This window comes from Nematolebias whitei, chromosome 3, assembly GCF_014905685.2.
Source record: "Nematolebias whitei isolate Nwh7 chromosome 3, NemWhi1, whole genome shotgun sequence".
NCBI classification, from domain to species: Eukaryota; Metazoa; Chordata; class Actinopteri; order Cyprinodontiformes; family Rivulidae; genus Nematolebias; species Nematolebias whitei.
In genome coordinates this window covers 31,211,498-31,226,711 of record NC_056500.1, presented here as the reverse complement: position 1 = coordinate 31,226,711, position 15,214 = coordinate 31,211,498, and the positions used below count along the sequence as shown (strand labels likewise).

Genomic DNA, 15,214 nt, shown 5'->3' with positions numbered 1-15,214 from the left:
GGGGGGGGGGGAGATGAGGAAGTAAAGAGAGGGAGAGAGAGCAGGAAGAGAAAGATGGGGGAAAGTGAGAGAGAGGGAGTGAGAGAGGGGGAAGAGGGGGGAGTAAGAAAGAGGGGGAGAGTGAGTGAGAGGTAGTCGGGAGAAAGAGAAGAGAGAGAGGGGTGGGGAGAGTGAGGGGTGAGTGACAGAGAGGTGGGCGGGAGAGGAGAGACAGAGACAGAGAGACAGAGAGAGAGGGGTGGGGAGAGAGAGAGAGGTGGAGAAGAGGTCAAGGTTCTTTATTGTCATTTGCATCACGTGGTACATGAGGTGGAACAAAACTGTGTGCACAGGCTCCCAGTTACATCCAACAATAACAAAAATATAAAGTGTAAAAAGAAACAGATGTAAGATATAAACTAAATGAACACCAAACTGTACGCTCAAAGATCTAAGAAATACACTAAACACCAATAGTGCCAATCAATACACCGAACAACAGCAGCGCGAACAGAAGTCTTTGTGGGTGGAGGAGTATGAATAAATGAATGTAGCAGCATGAAATAATCAGCAGCATGAGATCAGCAGCACACAACAATCAAAATGGTTGAAAGATGAAAGAATGAAAGAGGGGTGAGAGAGGGAGAGAGGTGGGGGAAGAGAGAGACAGATTCTAGTGAAGATGTGTGTCTTTGTTTAACGTTTACTTTTTTCTTCCTGCAAACTCACCAAGTCCTTTCTGTGACAGTGGTCGGGTGTTTCAGGTGTTTGTAGTTATATCTGTCTGTATCTGGACATTTTAAACCATTTTGAGAGGTTTACAAATATGGAATGACAATATTTTACCTTAGTACATCCATGTAAGCTCATGGGATTTATGTCTTAGTTTTACTATAAGTTGGTTTCATGAAATTAAACATTTTTCTGTACGCTTTTGGAGTGGGGGTGTCAGGGGCTCACCAAGAACAGTATGTTTTGTTAGCTTGTGAAAATGTTAGAAATTGTGAACCACACCCAAGTTTCCAGTCTTTCTGCATGATTTTTACAATGGAACCATTTCTCCATATTCCGAGTCACTATATTCATATATAAAAACGTTCAGGAGAGTGTCGTGACTTGTAGTTTTTATAACTTTCACACTGCTTGCTACTTGTAGCTACCAACTAACCTTTTTATATTTTTAACTAGTTGTTTGACACCTTTAGCCTCTAACAAGCCTTTAATTTTATCTAGTTATTTGCCACTTGTAGCTACTAGCAAACTTCTTAAAGCTAGCCTGCTATGTTTAGATTTGAGCCAGTCTTTTGCTACCGTAATTTCAGGACTATAAGTCACTACTTTTTTCACACTCTGAGAACGCTGCAGTCAATTCCATGATGCGGCTAATTTATGGATTTTTACAGGCTAATGAGCTTCATGCCACCAAAACATTTAGCCTCGTCACACCCGAATGCTTACATAGCTGCCCAAAACAGATCTCTTGAAAATGAGTGCTCGTGACTCAGTGAGATCACCTGTATAAATAAATGAACAAAGTATTTGCAGCCACTTGACATAAGTGTGAATCGTGCATTTAAAGTGGCACTCCGAGCTCAGTGGGAGGTTTGGATGACTGGCAGCGAGAAATCTTTTACCAAAACTGGTCGAATGCGAAGAGCAACTTTTGCTCAAGTCTGCCAGTGGATCCCAACAACGTGGAGCAGTGTAAAAAAAAAAAAAATCCTCTATCACCAACGGGTTTCGAAAGACTGCTGTATGATGAAGAGGACAGCACAAGCTCAAGGGCGAATTTGCCTCGAGACGAAAGTGACAGAGAGACAATGAAGGAGACTGAGGACGTGTGACGAAGTAACTCTGAGGCCGTTCAATTCAGACACTGAAGAAGACGACTAATGGTTTTAGTGCACAGAAGGAAGAAGTAGATAGCGTTCAATAACTTTTCCTGGTAGGCTACTGTACTGGTATTTTTTTTTTAACCAGATGTGTTACAGGCATTGTTCAGAAAAAAAACATTCACTGTATGTATTTATGTATGTTACCGGTACGTATTTAATTACAAGTTTAAAAAAATCTTTCAGTGTAAATATTTCATGTTACAACGCGGACGCCTGCGGCTTATAGACAAGTGTGGCCTATTTATGTACAATTATATTTTTTCTTTTTAAAGTTAGTGGGTATGGCTTATATTCAGATGCGCTCTATAGTCCGGAAATTACGGTACTGTTAGTTTTTAGTTCTGGTAATTTTAGCTTTAAGCTCCATAAGTAAAGTGATTCAGCACAGCAACGCTCCTCTCAGCCCTCCATCTTTAGGCTTTAATTTCCTACCTGTCCCTCCTATGTCTGGTGCCCTTACCCTCCAGCTCTGAACTGCTGTCTCTGCGCTGGTCGTTTTCACTGTTCGGGGCGCTGTCCTCCACCTCAGGAATGCTGACCAGGAACTTGCGGTCATCTCTGAGGACAGTCATGGTCAGTTTGCCCCTGCTCTTCTCCACCAGGTGCTTTGTCTCCAGAAGGGATAGATTCTCTGTTGTCATACCGTTGATCTACTCACAAACAACGCAACGTTTAGGTTTATTTATTTTTATCAGTTACCGGAAGCTTCTTTGTTTCTCTAACAGGATGAGTTTAGTGATTAAAAGCGGCTGTTCACCTTTAGGATGAGGTCTCCCTCCTGCAGCGTCCCTTCCCGTGCAGCAAGGCCAGTTTCTGACATGTGCTTTATGAAGATCTGACTGCCCAGCTTCAGTCCATACTCTGGGGGGAAAAAGACAATATGAGCACAATATGTCAGAACAGCTTTAATATCTGACCTTTACTCAGTCAGAATTAAATTACTGATGGAGATCTTACCATCTGTGACTTTCTTTTTAACCAGAGTGGTTTTAACGGGTCTGTCTGGAGTGGAGTTCTGCGGCAGCCGCTTGTACCCTGACGACAACATTGACAGCGAGTTTCCGTACCCGTTCCGGTCAGGCGAGGAGCTTTGGGCATTGTAGCGGGTTGCATCGCGTTGGTCGCTGCCGTCGGAGAAGCGTCTTGTTCGCCTGGGAGGCTCCTGATCCAGCAGGTTGGAGTGGGAGGCTGCCCGAGTTGGTCTGGAGGTGGCCGGGATCTGAATCTTCCTGGGTCGTTTTACTGTCTGCAAAGAGAAAAGTTTGTACAGGAAAAAAATGTTGACTAGTATGATGATAAGTGTATTTTATTATGGCTACCGTTGGTTTTCTGCTCATACTCACTATGTTTGCTATCTTGCCACAGGTCTTGAGGATCTGAATAGTGTAGTTTGAATGAGCGTTCTCCATATTAACTCCATTGACCATGACAATTTGGTCTTTGTTGCTGCAAAGCATCAGAAAACACACACACGACTTTAGTTGTGCAGCCTAATAAACAAACGTCAGACACTGTAAATGTATTTGTGTATGCAGAAAAAAACAATCAAAAGCTAAATGTATGAGCAGTGAACTTACAAAAGTCGACCCATGGCCGGTCCATTTGGCAGAACATCTGACACCATCACAGCTGTATCCCCATCTAGTTGAGGCTTGTCTTTACCTCCAGACAAGGCAAACCCAAAGCCAAGTCTGGGGTCCTGTAAGAAGTGACATCAGAAGAAAATGACTGACAGGAAAGAGAAAAGGAATGCAGGATAGAGAGCAAGCAGAGAACAAGTGGAAGATGCAGCAGAGATAGAAGGAGGCAGAGCACATTCCAGCGGCAGGATAGCGTAGTACCAGTCAGAGCTGTTGGACGCAGCAGGGTGTGTCGCTCTGAATTCCTGTCGTGAAACCAAGACAGCTGAACAATGGTCCACCTCAGCCCCTGAAAGTCCCTCATAATACCCTCAGAAGCCACACAGAAACAGCCCCTGAGCCACCTGCTCCCTCCTTTGATAACCACAAATCAAATAGTACTCACCTATGATAATAAATAAATAAAATACAAACATTTACTGTGGGTGTTATTCTTATTTCTCTTAAAAAAAAAAAGATTCTGAGTCTTGAACATGAGGGCTCACACATTCATGCTTCGGTTGTTATAAACCACCACTTACTTTGTTTAGTGTTATTGTATGCTGCTCCCATATTGTTAACTCCTCCATACCTGGTTTCTGTAAAACACAAAGACGGCAAAATAAACGACTCTGTTTGTGATCCAATCGATCTGCTCTGCAGCACGGAAGGTTTACTAACCCTGCCGTGTAATGCTGATTCGTACACGGAGGATGGTTGATCCTGAACAGAGAGAGTGTTTGTTCAGCTTAACCTGGTCTGAGCATGCTCACACCTGCCCCAATCCTGCCTGACCGGTATGGAGAGGGGGCGGGGCTAGCAGGTGCACACTCCCTCTTATACCTGTGAGGTGTGGACGATAAACAACATCCAGCTCTGTTTTACAGAAAATAATAACACAGAGCTGAAAATAAACCTTATCTGACTAAATAGATCATTTTTAAATAACTTATTTTATTTGATTTTTTTGTAAAATATTAGAAAACAGTAAAAATAAATAATTAAAAAGGCTTAATGAGATCTTAAGTTGTCTTTTTAAGCTCAACATAAAAGCTCAGAAATAATCAGCTTAAAAATTAATATTTATTAGGCAAAATGTTTGAATATTATTGATGTGATTAACCAAATATTTGAATGATTACATAAACTGTTACTGCCAACTGAATCCACCCGAGGGACTTTGTTGACGCTCAGACTCTCAGCCTTTTTTAAGTTTTATCCTTCAACAGGAATTTGACGTCACGTCTTAGTGAAATCACTAAAGAATCTTAAGTTTTTAATTTCCTTCGACTTATGACATGTAAAAATATGTCTCCTCACTCTACTACTGATAAACCAATGTTCCGTTTTTTTAAAAGCATGTCTCTCAAATTCTTTCTAATGGGGAAAAGAACTACACTTGACTAAAATGACAGCATGCCTCTCACAATTTGCCTTTTTCCACAAACTGCTCTTGATAAAAACCAACAGGAAACAGGAAACATGGACGTGGACTAAATTTACAACTACATAAACTGAGGAAGAGACTTGTGTTACAAGTAAGGCAGCTACTCCAGTCAGATACACATCTGGTGTCATCGAGTTTCAAAAAACAGCCTGAAGTTTCTTCAAACGCTTTGCAGAGACTGTAGGACAAACAAGAGCTACACATTCACATTTCTTATTCAGTTTTACATCACATGTGTCAAACTCAAGGCCCGGGGGCCAAATGTGGCCCTCGTTGACATCTCATCTGGCCCCAAGATGATGTTTAAATGTAAAATACTTTTTTCACTTGAAGTTTTTCAGTAATCTTTCATTATGATGTCAAAAGTGCAACAGAGAACGTCAAATGAGACCAATCAAGCTCTTGTTGAGGAACCTGCAATCAAGAAAAGATGTTTGGTTTCTAACTTGAGTTAATGTAGATTCTGAAACCGGCCCTTAGTTTGAAAAAGGTTTTAATTTTGGCCTCTTTTTGTAAGTGGGTTTGACACCCCTGCTCTACATGAACAAATGTACAACTATCAGTGTGGACGTCCTGCACATGAACACCCCAAATGATAATGTTTAAAAATCACTAATGATTAAAAAGGACAACGAAGTTAAGCGCTCTTATTCTGCATTTGTTTGTTTGTTTACAGACGACACCACTGTATATCTATATATACACAACACAGACATGTTCCTGTTTTTACCCCAATTCATAATGTACCATAGCTTGTTTTTATTTTGTTTGATATCGCTACTTTTATTTACTTTACATTTTATATGTTTTTTTGACAGGCAGCACGGTGGCGCAACTGGTAGAGCTGCTGCCTCTCAGCGAGCAGGTCCTTGGTTCAAACCCAGGGGTCTTTCTGGGTGGAGTTTGCATGTTCTCTCCGTGCATGCGTGGGTTTTCTCCGGGTACTTCGGTTTCCTCCCACAGACCAAAAACATGCATGTTAGGCTGATTGGTAACTCTAAATTGTCCCTAGGTGTGAGTGAGAGAGTGAATGTTTGTTTGTCTCGTTTGTCTCTATGTTGCCCTGTGATGGACTTGCGACCTGTCCAGGGTGTACCCCGCACCTCGCACAGTGATTGCTGGACATGGGCACTGGCGACCCCCGTGACCCAAAATGGAATAAGCGGGTAAAGATAATGGATGGATGTTTTTTGACTATTTATGTATTACTGTTTATGTATTGTTGGCAGTACGGCGGCTCAGTGATTAGCATTGTTGCCTCACAGTAAGATGGTCCTGGGTTCAATCCCCGGTTGGACCTGGGGTCTTTCTGGGTGGAGTTTGCATGTCATTCTCGTGCTTGCATGGGTTTTCTCCAGTTACCCCGGTTTCCTCCCACAGACCAAAAACAGGCATGCTAGTCTGCCTTCAGGTCCAGGCCTCCCTTGCAAAAGAGATCTGTGATCTCAATGGGATTTGCCTGGTTAAATAAAAGGTTAATAAATTAATAAATTGTGTACCTCATCAGTTTTTTTTAAACAGGTCTCTCTTGTAAATGAGTCCTCGTGACTCAATGAGACTAACCTGTATAAATAAAGGTTGAATGAATGAATGTTTGACTTTGAACAGGTGGCTGCTTGTTAGACTAAGTTAATGATAAACTTGATGGGAAAAGAAAAACACTTAAAAGCAGGTAGCTAGCATTTTAATCTGCAGCATGAAGTTGTTTAATTGCAGTTTCACAGCAGTTAAAGCTGCAGGCGACCCTCCCGAACCAAGCTAACGATAATCACTTCTCAAACATGTGCAGACTGAACATGTGTATGAAATAAACAAGTGTAGCCTGGATAATAAAATCAGGACAACCTGCAGGGCAAACAGTAAACAAGTATATAAATCGACAGAGAGGAAAGTTTAAGAAAAAGGACAAATCCAATGCAGCACAAAACAAGATCACATTTGTAAAAAACAAAAAATGAAGAAAGCTAAACTTTTAGCTGTAGGTTTATTATTCTACACTCTACTGACAGTAAGTCCATTTGCAAACAGATATGTTCTTATGTGATGTATTTTTAAACAGGAATGTAGGGAATTACCCCAAAGTATGTTAATCTGGAGAAATAAGCAGAGCGTTGTAACTTTTGATTCATACGTCTGTTAGGAAACATTTCAGAACAGGGCAGGTAGAATATTTGCAAAGCTATCACAGTAGATAGTGAGTGATAAAAGCCCGCAGTCTGTTCTCAACTTTCTGGTTCTGCCAGCTCTTGAGAATATTTGGCTGACTGCTCATATTTTTACATCTCTCGTTTACTCTTAATCTCAACATTTAAAATTCATTCTGACATCGTATCGAGCTACAAAACAAAGTAATGCTTCCATTTCTCCTGCTCCACTCACCATTTGGTCTTTAAACCTCACTTCCATTCTCCTGTGGTGGTTCAAAGCTGAACAGAAACACCTGCTGCTCCAATCACTCAACAAACAGCCTCATCCTCCACCTGCTACCACAACCAGCTGAGTCCAGATCCACTCATTACTGTCCCTCGCGTTATTATATTTCCCCCTCCCAATATGACCGGCTCTGGTGTTTCTCAGCAACAAGAGAAGCATTTCTAGGAGACCTCACCTGGGGGAGTGCTCCTCCCCCCAGAGACTTTGCCCTCTCTTGGTGATCTTTGATGATAGTGGATTTAAGGTGGAGCTGCACTGCTTTAAACCAGCCGGCAGACAGAAATCAAAACAGCGAAACAACCTTAAATGTGCCAGCTCAGAGGTCATTCATCTGAACAATGACCAAGATTAGTTATTGGAAGATCAGCTCAAGAAAACATCTGAGAACAAGCGATGGGTCTGATCAGAAGAAAAGGGAACTAAAGTTGGCTGCAATAGGAAAGAAATAATAATAATAATAAAAAAAAAAAAAAATCTGCTTTATTTCACTATGGAAATTATTCCTCACATTTTAATTGCTGATCACCAAATTCAACGTTTAATATAACTTGAGTTAATGAATTTATTTCCATTTAGCTCCTTTAAGAACATTGCTTTTTTAAGTAAGTTCACTTAAAAGTTTATTTTTTATTTTTTTTTTTAGAAATGGCGATAAACCCTAACGCAACAAAGCTGTAGGCGCGTTTTGGTTTTAAAATAAATGTAAAAGTAGAGCTGAGCAACCCCTTAAACATGCAAAGTTAGGCAAAACATAGAAGCTAGAGCTAAGCTATTATTAGTTTAATCTATACTATAAAAGATTCAAATAGATTTTAGATTCCTTTAAAAATAAGCTCTTATTCCTGTGACATGGTAATACACTCATACTGGTCCCACATTATCAGAAAAACACAGAATAATTGTATTTTGCTGTCAGATTGTACATAATATAATTTCTCAGCCTGAAACTTTATGCTATAAATAAATAAATAAATAAATAAATAGTTAGGGGATCAAATTATAGCAAATATCTGATCACAATGCTGGCTCTTTTGCACATTATTTAAGTTCAAGTACTACTTGAAATTAGAAAAAGCCCAGCAATAATATTTGCATTTAGAATGGGCAAATAATTGTGTGAGGCTTACATAAATTTAATTACACATAATATGTGAATATAAATGAATGCTCTCCGTATATAAACAGTGCATATAATGGACTACTTTGTAACACTCAACTTGAAAATAAATTTATTAATATGAAAACCACTCTAAACAAGTTCAAACAAATAATTCTGTGTAGTTACTGATAAATAAATATGCCTGTATGTTAATCAAACAAATAGCTGAATCCATTAACTTACAGGGACCACCAGCAGTGGGGGCTTTGGCTCCGGGGGCTCAGAGCCAAAGTGTTTCAGCAGTTTAATTCGTTGCCTCAGATTCATGATAACAGCACAGAAGTCGTCTCCTTTTGAAAACACTTGCTGACCAAATTAGTGTAAGAACCAAAAATGTGAAGCCAGTGAGATGCCTGACGACGGACACAGATCCAAACACGCCACGGGAAGACGCCACAGCAAAACCAGATAAACTCAAATCTAGAAATGGAAGAAAAATGACCAACTCTTATCTATTACATCTAGGGACCTCATCACTCTTCGTATCCTCGGGTACTCCCTTCGTGAAAGGAACAAAAAGTCAGATAAGTCCATCTGCTCTCAGTGTCAAGAGGTATGTGTGCGTCTTCTTGGTCAACTTTCCCACAGGGCAGAGGCACGTCCCAGGAGTTTCAGTCTGCTGGCTGCCATGGTTACATCCGAGGAATGAGATCGCTGGTGTGTTAATAATTGACGGGGTGTTTGCTACAATATAGATCCTCCGGCCCGGGGTTAGGTTTCCTGGGTTCCTACAGTGGCTCTGTTGTGTCTAGGTATCAGGAAATGGCACTGCGGCAACAGGGAGCATCGCTGTTATCTCTGTTCTGTAGGCAACGCCCCAGAGAACAGGAGTGCCACAGTCCTTCCTGATGATCGCCTCCTCGAGAGTCACCATGACCCCAACCTGACCCATTAAAGAGGAGGACACGAAGGTGCAGAAAAGAGGTCCTCTTTTCCAGAGACAATTCAGTAAACAGTATCTGAACAACAACACGTGTCCGTTTGAGATTTAGTATTAGTGCCATAACAGAATCAGGATCCAGAGTGACCTCAAAGTGCCCGTGTCACCACAGATGAATTAGTAATCCATTCAAAGAATGAAAACTCACAGCAACAAATGAACTCAAGAAAACTCAGGCAACGAGTGCGGCAACCTTTCAGTAAAGTCATGTCCTCTCTGTTGTTTCTTCCACTTTAAACCATAAAGCCACTCCTGCTGGACGCCTTTCATGCAAACTACTCTGAACTAGAAAGCACCTTGTCTTAACACTCACAGGAGCCGAGAGCGTACATTGAAACACAGAGGACAACTTGTTTTTGTAATCCCTCAACAAAGCAGCACGTAGTGACTGAAGGTACTGATGCGTGACAGGCTGTGGTTGGTGGTAATAAGGTATCGTTAAGCTTCCCTGGGTAAATATGAACATTTGAAACACAAACACTCCAGAGGTTTACACAGAGCAGCTGTACCTACCATACCTGGCAGGGCTTTGGAGCTCCCCACTCTCTGGAGTGTAAACACCCACTCTTCAGCTAACTGAACGGCTTTACACACACTTTAAGTTGGATTAAAAAACACACACCGTAAACCCTCAAATGACTATAAAAACAGATTAATAAACACTAAGGCGTGTGTGTGATAGAAACATGCAACAGGTTAAATTACAGTCATTTCATTGTGCGACAGTAACTTCCACTATATTGCTTTCTTAAAAAAATAATTTAAGTTTTTAATATATTGGTTTTTGGACTGAATATCCTCTCATTAAATTGTAGAAGAAATGTTGCTCAGTGTTTCCCGTACCATTATACAAGCGGGGCGCTCCACCCCGTCCACAGAACAGAGCGTCCCCACCCCCCCCACACACACACACACACACACACAACTGTCAGTATTGATACTGTGCAGGACAGGGACACAATACAAATGTGCTAGCAAAAATGCTACTGATAATAATAATAATAATGTGTTGTCATCATTGTATGTTCCCATACAATGACGAAATTGGCTCTCTGCTTTTAACCCATCCACCACCAGGTGGAGCAGTGAGCAGCTATTGAAAGCACCCAGGGAGCAACTGGGGATAAGGCGTCCTGCTCAGAGACACCATGAGATGTGCAATGACCGGAAATTGAACCTGGGACCTTGGGGTCCCAAGTCGGCTGCCCTGCCCCTACACTATCATATACCACCACCACCCCCACCCCACATTGACCATTACCGGTAGCAACGTAGCACTAAGCTAGTGGGTGGGCAACACAGACATGATTCCGCCCCCCCCCCCCTCCCCCATTGATTAAAAAGATGGCAGCAACGTAGCGCTAAGCTAGCAGGCAGGCAACACAGACATGACTCTGTCCCGTCCTCACCCCCACCCCACCCAGTTTAAAATACAACGAGCGCCCGGCCAAGGGAACTGATCTAGGGGAACAGTGCTGCTATACTGTCAAGACAGACATTTTTATCTGTAACAAATGAAACAATATTAAAAAAAAAACATTTTGTGGAAAAGACAGTGCAGTGGCACAGTTGGTAGAGCTGCTGGCTCTCAGAGAGAAGGTTGTTGACCTGGTTGATGAACTAATGGCTGGTTTTGACTATGGCAGGATCAAAGTGGACTGATGTGGTCTTAACTCCAATTTCAAAGATTTCTGAGTGGTTCATGCAAACAATAATTTACAAACCTTTACAGTTTATAAGTTTATATTTTTATATAATATTACAGCTTATCAGTTTTGCATTACATGTTATTTGTAGAGTTCTGTTATTTGCAAGAACAAATAGATAAGTTTATGATTAAAAGATACATTTACAAGATGATACAAGTCAAGATGATCAAGTTGCTGTGACACTTCTAGAGCAGCCTGGGGCACCTTCGGCAAAGAATATAGTACTAGTTCTGTTTGTATAGTAATTTAATGCAAAACCGATGACAACGTTGAGGTTTATTAAAATTCACTTGCATATCTACTGTGTGTTATTTAAGATTAGAGTTGTTTTCAGATGACAGCAGCAATCCTTTTTAGTCCTTGCCCACTTGGACGTAGTCTTCAGCTCATCAGTCTGACCAAAATTAAACAATTTCTCCAAAGTGAGGCTATTCAAAAAGTTACCTCCAACAGGTAAGATAATTATTGCAGTCCTATTTCAAAAGACCTAAAACACCCATTACTGTCCACATGTGGTCAGCGTTAGTGATGAAAATTAGTTTCTAGTGGTCGACACATTAGGGGTTCTCAAAAACTAATGTCGATTTGTTGATACTGGAAGAGCCGATTGTTTCTAATGTGTATAATAAACTGTTACACTTGGAGGCCCAAAATAAACAATGAATATGTATTAAAAAATATAGATTTTTTTGGGGAAAATGATCACAAAAACAGCAAAAAACCTAAATATGTGGAAAAAGTTATACTAAAAAATAAACAATGTTATCTTTTTTTTAGTCAGTTGCCTACTGAAGTTGCTGTGAAGAATAAAAAACGGTATTTTCTTTGCTGTGAAGGACACTCCTGTCAGTGAATACTGTCAAGTGTATAAATAATGACTCTGTACACTCGGGTGTGATCAATGCAGATTATTGAACAAATAAAAAAATAGCCTAAAATACATGTGACCATTCAAGCCGTCTACATATTTCTGTTAGTACTGGCTTTTGCATGACATTCATGTGATGAAGATGTTAGATTTGTCAGGTATTACAACAGCAACGCTAAATACTGGAAACAAACAAACCAATAACAACAAAAAATGATTGAAATACTTAAAAAAAAAAAAAAGGAAAATACATTCCCATCTTCTCTATAGTCATTAAATTAGTAAAAGTTATCTGACAGAGTTAGTTTTGCACAAATATCCAAGTTTGGTGTTTGAGCTGCTTATTTAATCAGACATCATTTATCATCAGGGACCTTCACAGAGCAGCAAAGATCTCAGTCAGAATAACTTTAGGTTCATGTTTCAAATCAAAGCTCAGATCCAAAGTGATTGGGGACAGATGAAGGAGAAGACGCACCACTTTGGGAATGTGGCCGAAACTATTGTGCAACTTTGCAGCAGGCAGGTAGAAACCTGTAAGTGTGGCAGAACCAGTAAGGTGAGGAGGAAATAATAAAGTTGGGCTTACAGCTGTCACTTACAACAACCAGAGTAGATTATACCACTGTAATATACTTAATAATTTACAGGTAAAGAAGCATCCACTGCTCACGTCTGAGCTTGGAGTTTCTCAAATAAATCTGGGAAAGCAAAATAAGTACAACCAATATTTTTTTAGTGCACGCGAGGCTAAGGTAGAAAACACTGACAGAAGGAACAAAAATAAAAAAACAAGGTAACATTTGTGCCCTTTAAGTTTCACGTCTCCCTTCACGAACATGAAACCAGCGACGTGGAGCAAAAGTAAGCTTCAGGTAAGTAAACCTGACATAAATTAAGCTAACACCCACCTGTAGTTTTAATGCTCTGACACGTCTTTGTACTCACCGTTTCAAAATAAAGTGTTCAACCCAAGTTTTCTGCCGCCTTACTCCTTTTTGACTCTTTCTTTTCTTGTAAAGGATTCTCTGAAATCTTGAACTCGGGTGAGGAGGAGGAGAAGGCGGGGACTAAGCGCAAGGCCAGTTTCGTGACGCATGACGTGATGACGTCAGTACCGTGAAGTCCAAAGCAAAGTGCACAGGCGTAAACCAGTGACATTAGTTGTCGGTTATAATTATCACCATTAAAAGAAATAAACATTTGAAATATATCAGTCTGTAATGAATGAATATAATATACAAGTTTCACTTTTTGAATGGAATTACTGAAATAAATCAACTTTTTCATGATATTCTAATTTTATGACCAGCACCTGTACAGTACACAGATTCATAACTGGCTGTGATTATCGTACCCACCACTGCACCCTGTATTCACTGGTTAACTGGACATCATTAACTTCACGCAGACTCTCTCACTAGTACATTTTCATCTTTAAATCACTTCTTGGTTTTCTGCCTTCATACATCTCCTCCTACATGTCTCTGCGTGAGTGCAGCTACGGCGTGCGCTCTCAGGACATTATTACCTGCAGTGTTCCCTCAGTGAGGACTGAACTAGGCAAAGGGGCCTTCTCCTACTCCGCTCCTGTTTCCTGGAATATCTTACAAAAAGATCTGAAGCTCTCGACCTTGACCTCTCTAAGTGGCTTTAAGAATCTGTTGGACTTCTGGCAGGGACCAATGCAGACATGTTCCTGTTTTTAGTTTTCTACATTCGCCTTAGAATCTAGCTGTTTATTGTTACTTTTTTAGCCATCTTATTTGTAAAAAAAATAAAAAATCTGTATGCCTTTTTATAACTGTCTATTGTTGTCGCTGTTGTCCATTGTTGTCATCATTCTTTGTTATCAATCATCCATCCATCCATCCATTTTCTTTACCCGCTTATTCCATTTTGGGTCACGGGGGTCGCTGGTGCCCATGTCCAGCAATCACTGTGCGAGGGGCGGGGTACACCCTGGACGGGTCGCAAGTCCATCACAGGGACACATAGAGACAAACGAGACAAACAACCATTCACTCTCTCACTCACACCTAGGGACAATTTAGAGTTACCAATCAGTGGGAGGAAACCGGAGTACCCGGAGAAAACCCACGCATGCACGGAGAGAACATGCAAACTCCACCCAGAAAGGCCCCTGGACCGGGGTTTGAACCAGGGACCTGCTCGCTGAGAGGCAGCAGCTCTACCAATTGCGCCACCGTGCTGCCCCTGTTATCAATCATTCAACCTTTATTTAGACAGGTAAATCCCATTGAGCCTCGAGGACTCATTTACAAGAGAGACCTGATTTCAACAAAAAAAGATGACAACAATGGACAACAGCAACAACATTAAACAGTTATTGAAAAAGCATACTACAGTTTTTTGTTTTTTTTTAACAAATAGGATGGCTAAAAGGAAAAGGTAACAAAACAAAAAAACAGCTAGATTCCAAGACAAATGTAGAAAACTAACAACAGGAACATGTCTGCATTGGACCCTGCCAGGAGTCCAACAGATTCTTAAAGACACTTAGAGAGGTCAAGGTCGAGAGCTTCAAATCTTTTTGTAAGATGTTCCAGGAAACAGGAGCGGAATAGGAGAAGACCCTTTTGCCAAGTTCAGTCCTCATTGAGGGAACACTGCAGGTAATAATGTCCTGAGAACGCACGCTGTAGCTGCACTCACACAGAGACATGTAGGAGGAGATGTATGAAGGCAGCAGACCAAGAAGTGATTTAAAGATGAAAATGTACCAGTGAGAGCGTCTGCGTGAAGTTAATGATGTCCAGTTAACCAGTGAATACAGGGTGCAGTGGTGGGTACGATAATCACAGCCAGTTATGAATCTTAGTGCACCATGATAGACAGCATCCAACATCTGCAGGGTTCTTGTAGGAGCGTTCATGTAAATAATGTCACCATAATCAATTGAGGGAAGGAAAGTCACAGATACAAGGCGTTTTCTAGCATTCAGGGTTAGACAGGATCTGTTTCTGAAAAAGAAACCCAGTTTAACTTTCAGTTTCTTTATCAAGTTTTCCACATGGAGCTTAAAAGAGAGATGTGAGTCGACCAAGATACCCAAATATTTATAAGAATCAACAAACTCAATGGGGACACCATTTGAGGATAAAATCGGAGGAAGAACTGCTGGGACAGACTTCCTATTTGAAA

General features: G+C 40.8%; 1 protein-coding gene across 4 annotated transcripts in view; it reads right to left on the bottom strand.

Annotated features, from left to right (window-relative positions):
• tjp3 (tight junction protein 3) overlaps positions 1 to 13,091 on the bottom strand; it is a 31,263-nt gene extending 18,172 nt beyond the window's left edge. Inside the window, exons 1-7 of one of the 4 annotated variants that reach the window (XM_037698196.1) lie at positions 12,998 to 13,091; positions 4,036 to 4,092; positions 3,452 to 3,573; positions 3,218 to 3,320; positions 2,832 to 3,120; positions 2,632 to 2,735; positions 2,335 to 2,524 (exon numbers count right to left, since the gene is read on the bottom strand). In XM_037698196.1, coding sequence (XP_037554124.1) covers positions 2,335 to 2,524; positions 2,632 to 2,735; positions 2,832 to 3,120; positions 3,218 to 3,320; positions 3,452 to 3,573; positions 4,036 to 4,083 — 856 coding nt within the window. In that variant the 5' untranslated portion in view covers positions 4,084 to 4,092; positions 12,998 to 13,091. Of the gene's footprint in view, positions 1 to 2,334; positions 2,525 to 2,631; positions 2,736 to 2,831; positions 3,121 to 3,217; positions 3,321 to 3,451; positions 3,574 to 4,035; positions 4,093 to 4,174; positions 4,255 to 7,319; positions 7,525 to 8,715; positions 8,773 to 12,997 lie in introns of those variants that run through there. The other 3 variants (XM_037698193.1, XM_037698194.1, XM_037698195.1) reach the window with 3 other exon arrangements.
• Between the last annotated feature and the right edge of the window lie 2,123 nt (positions 13,092 to 15,214).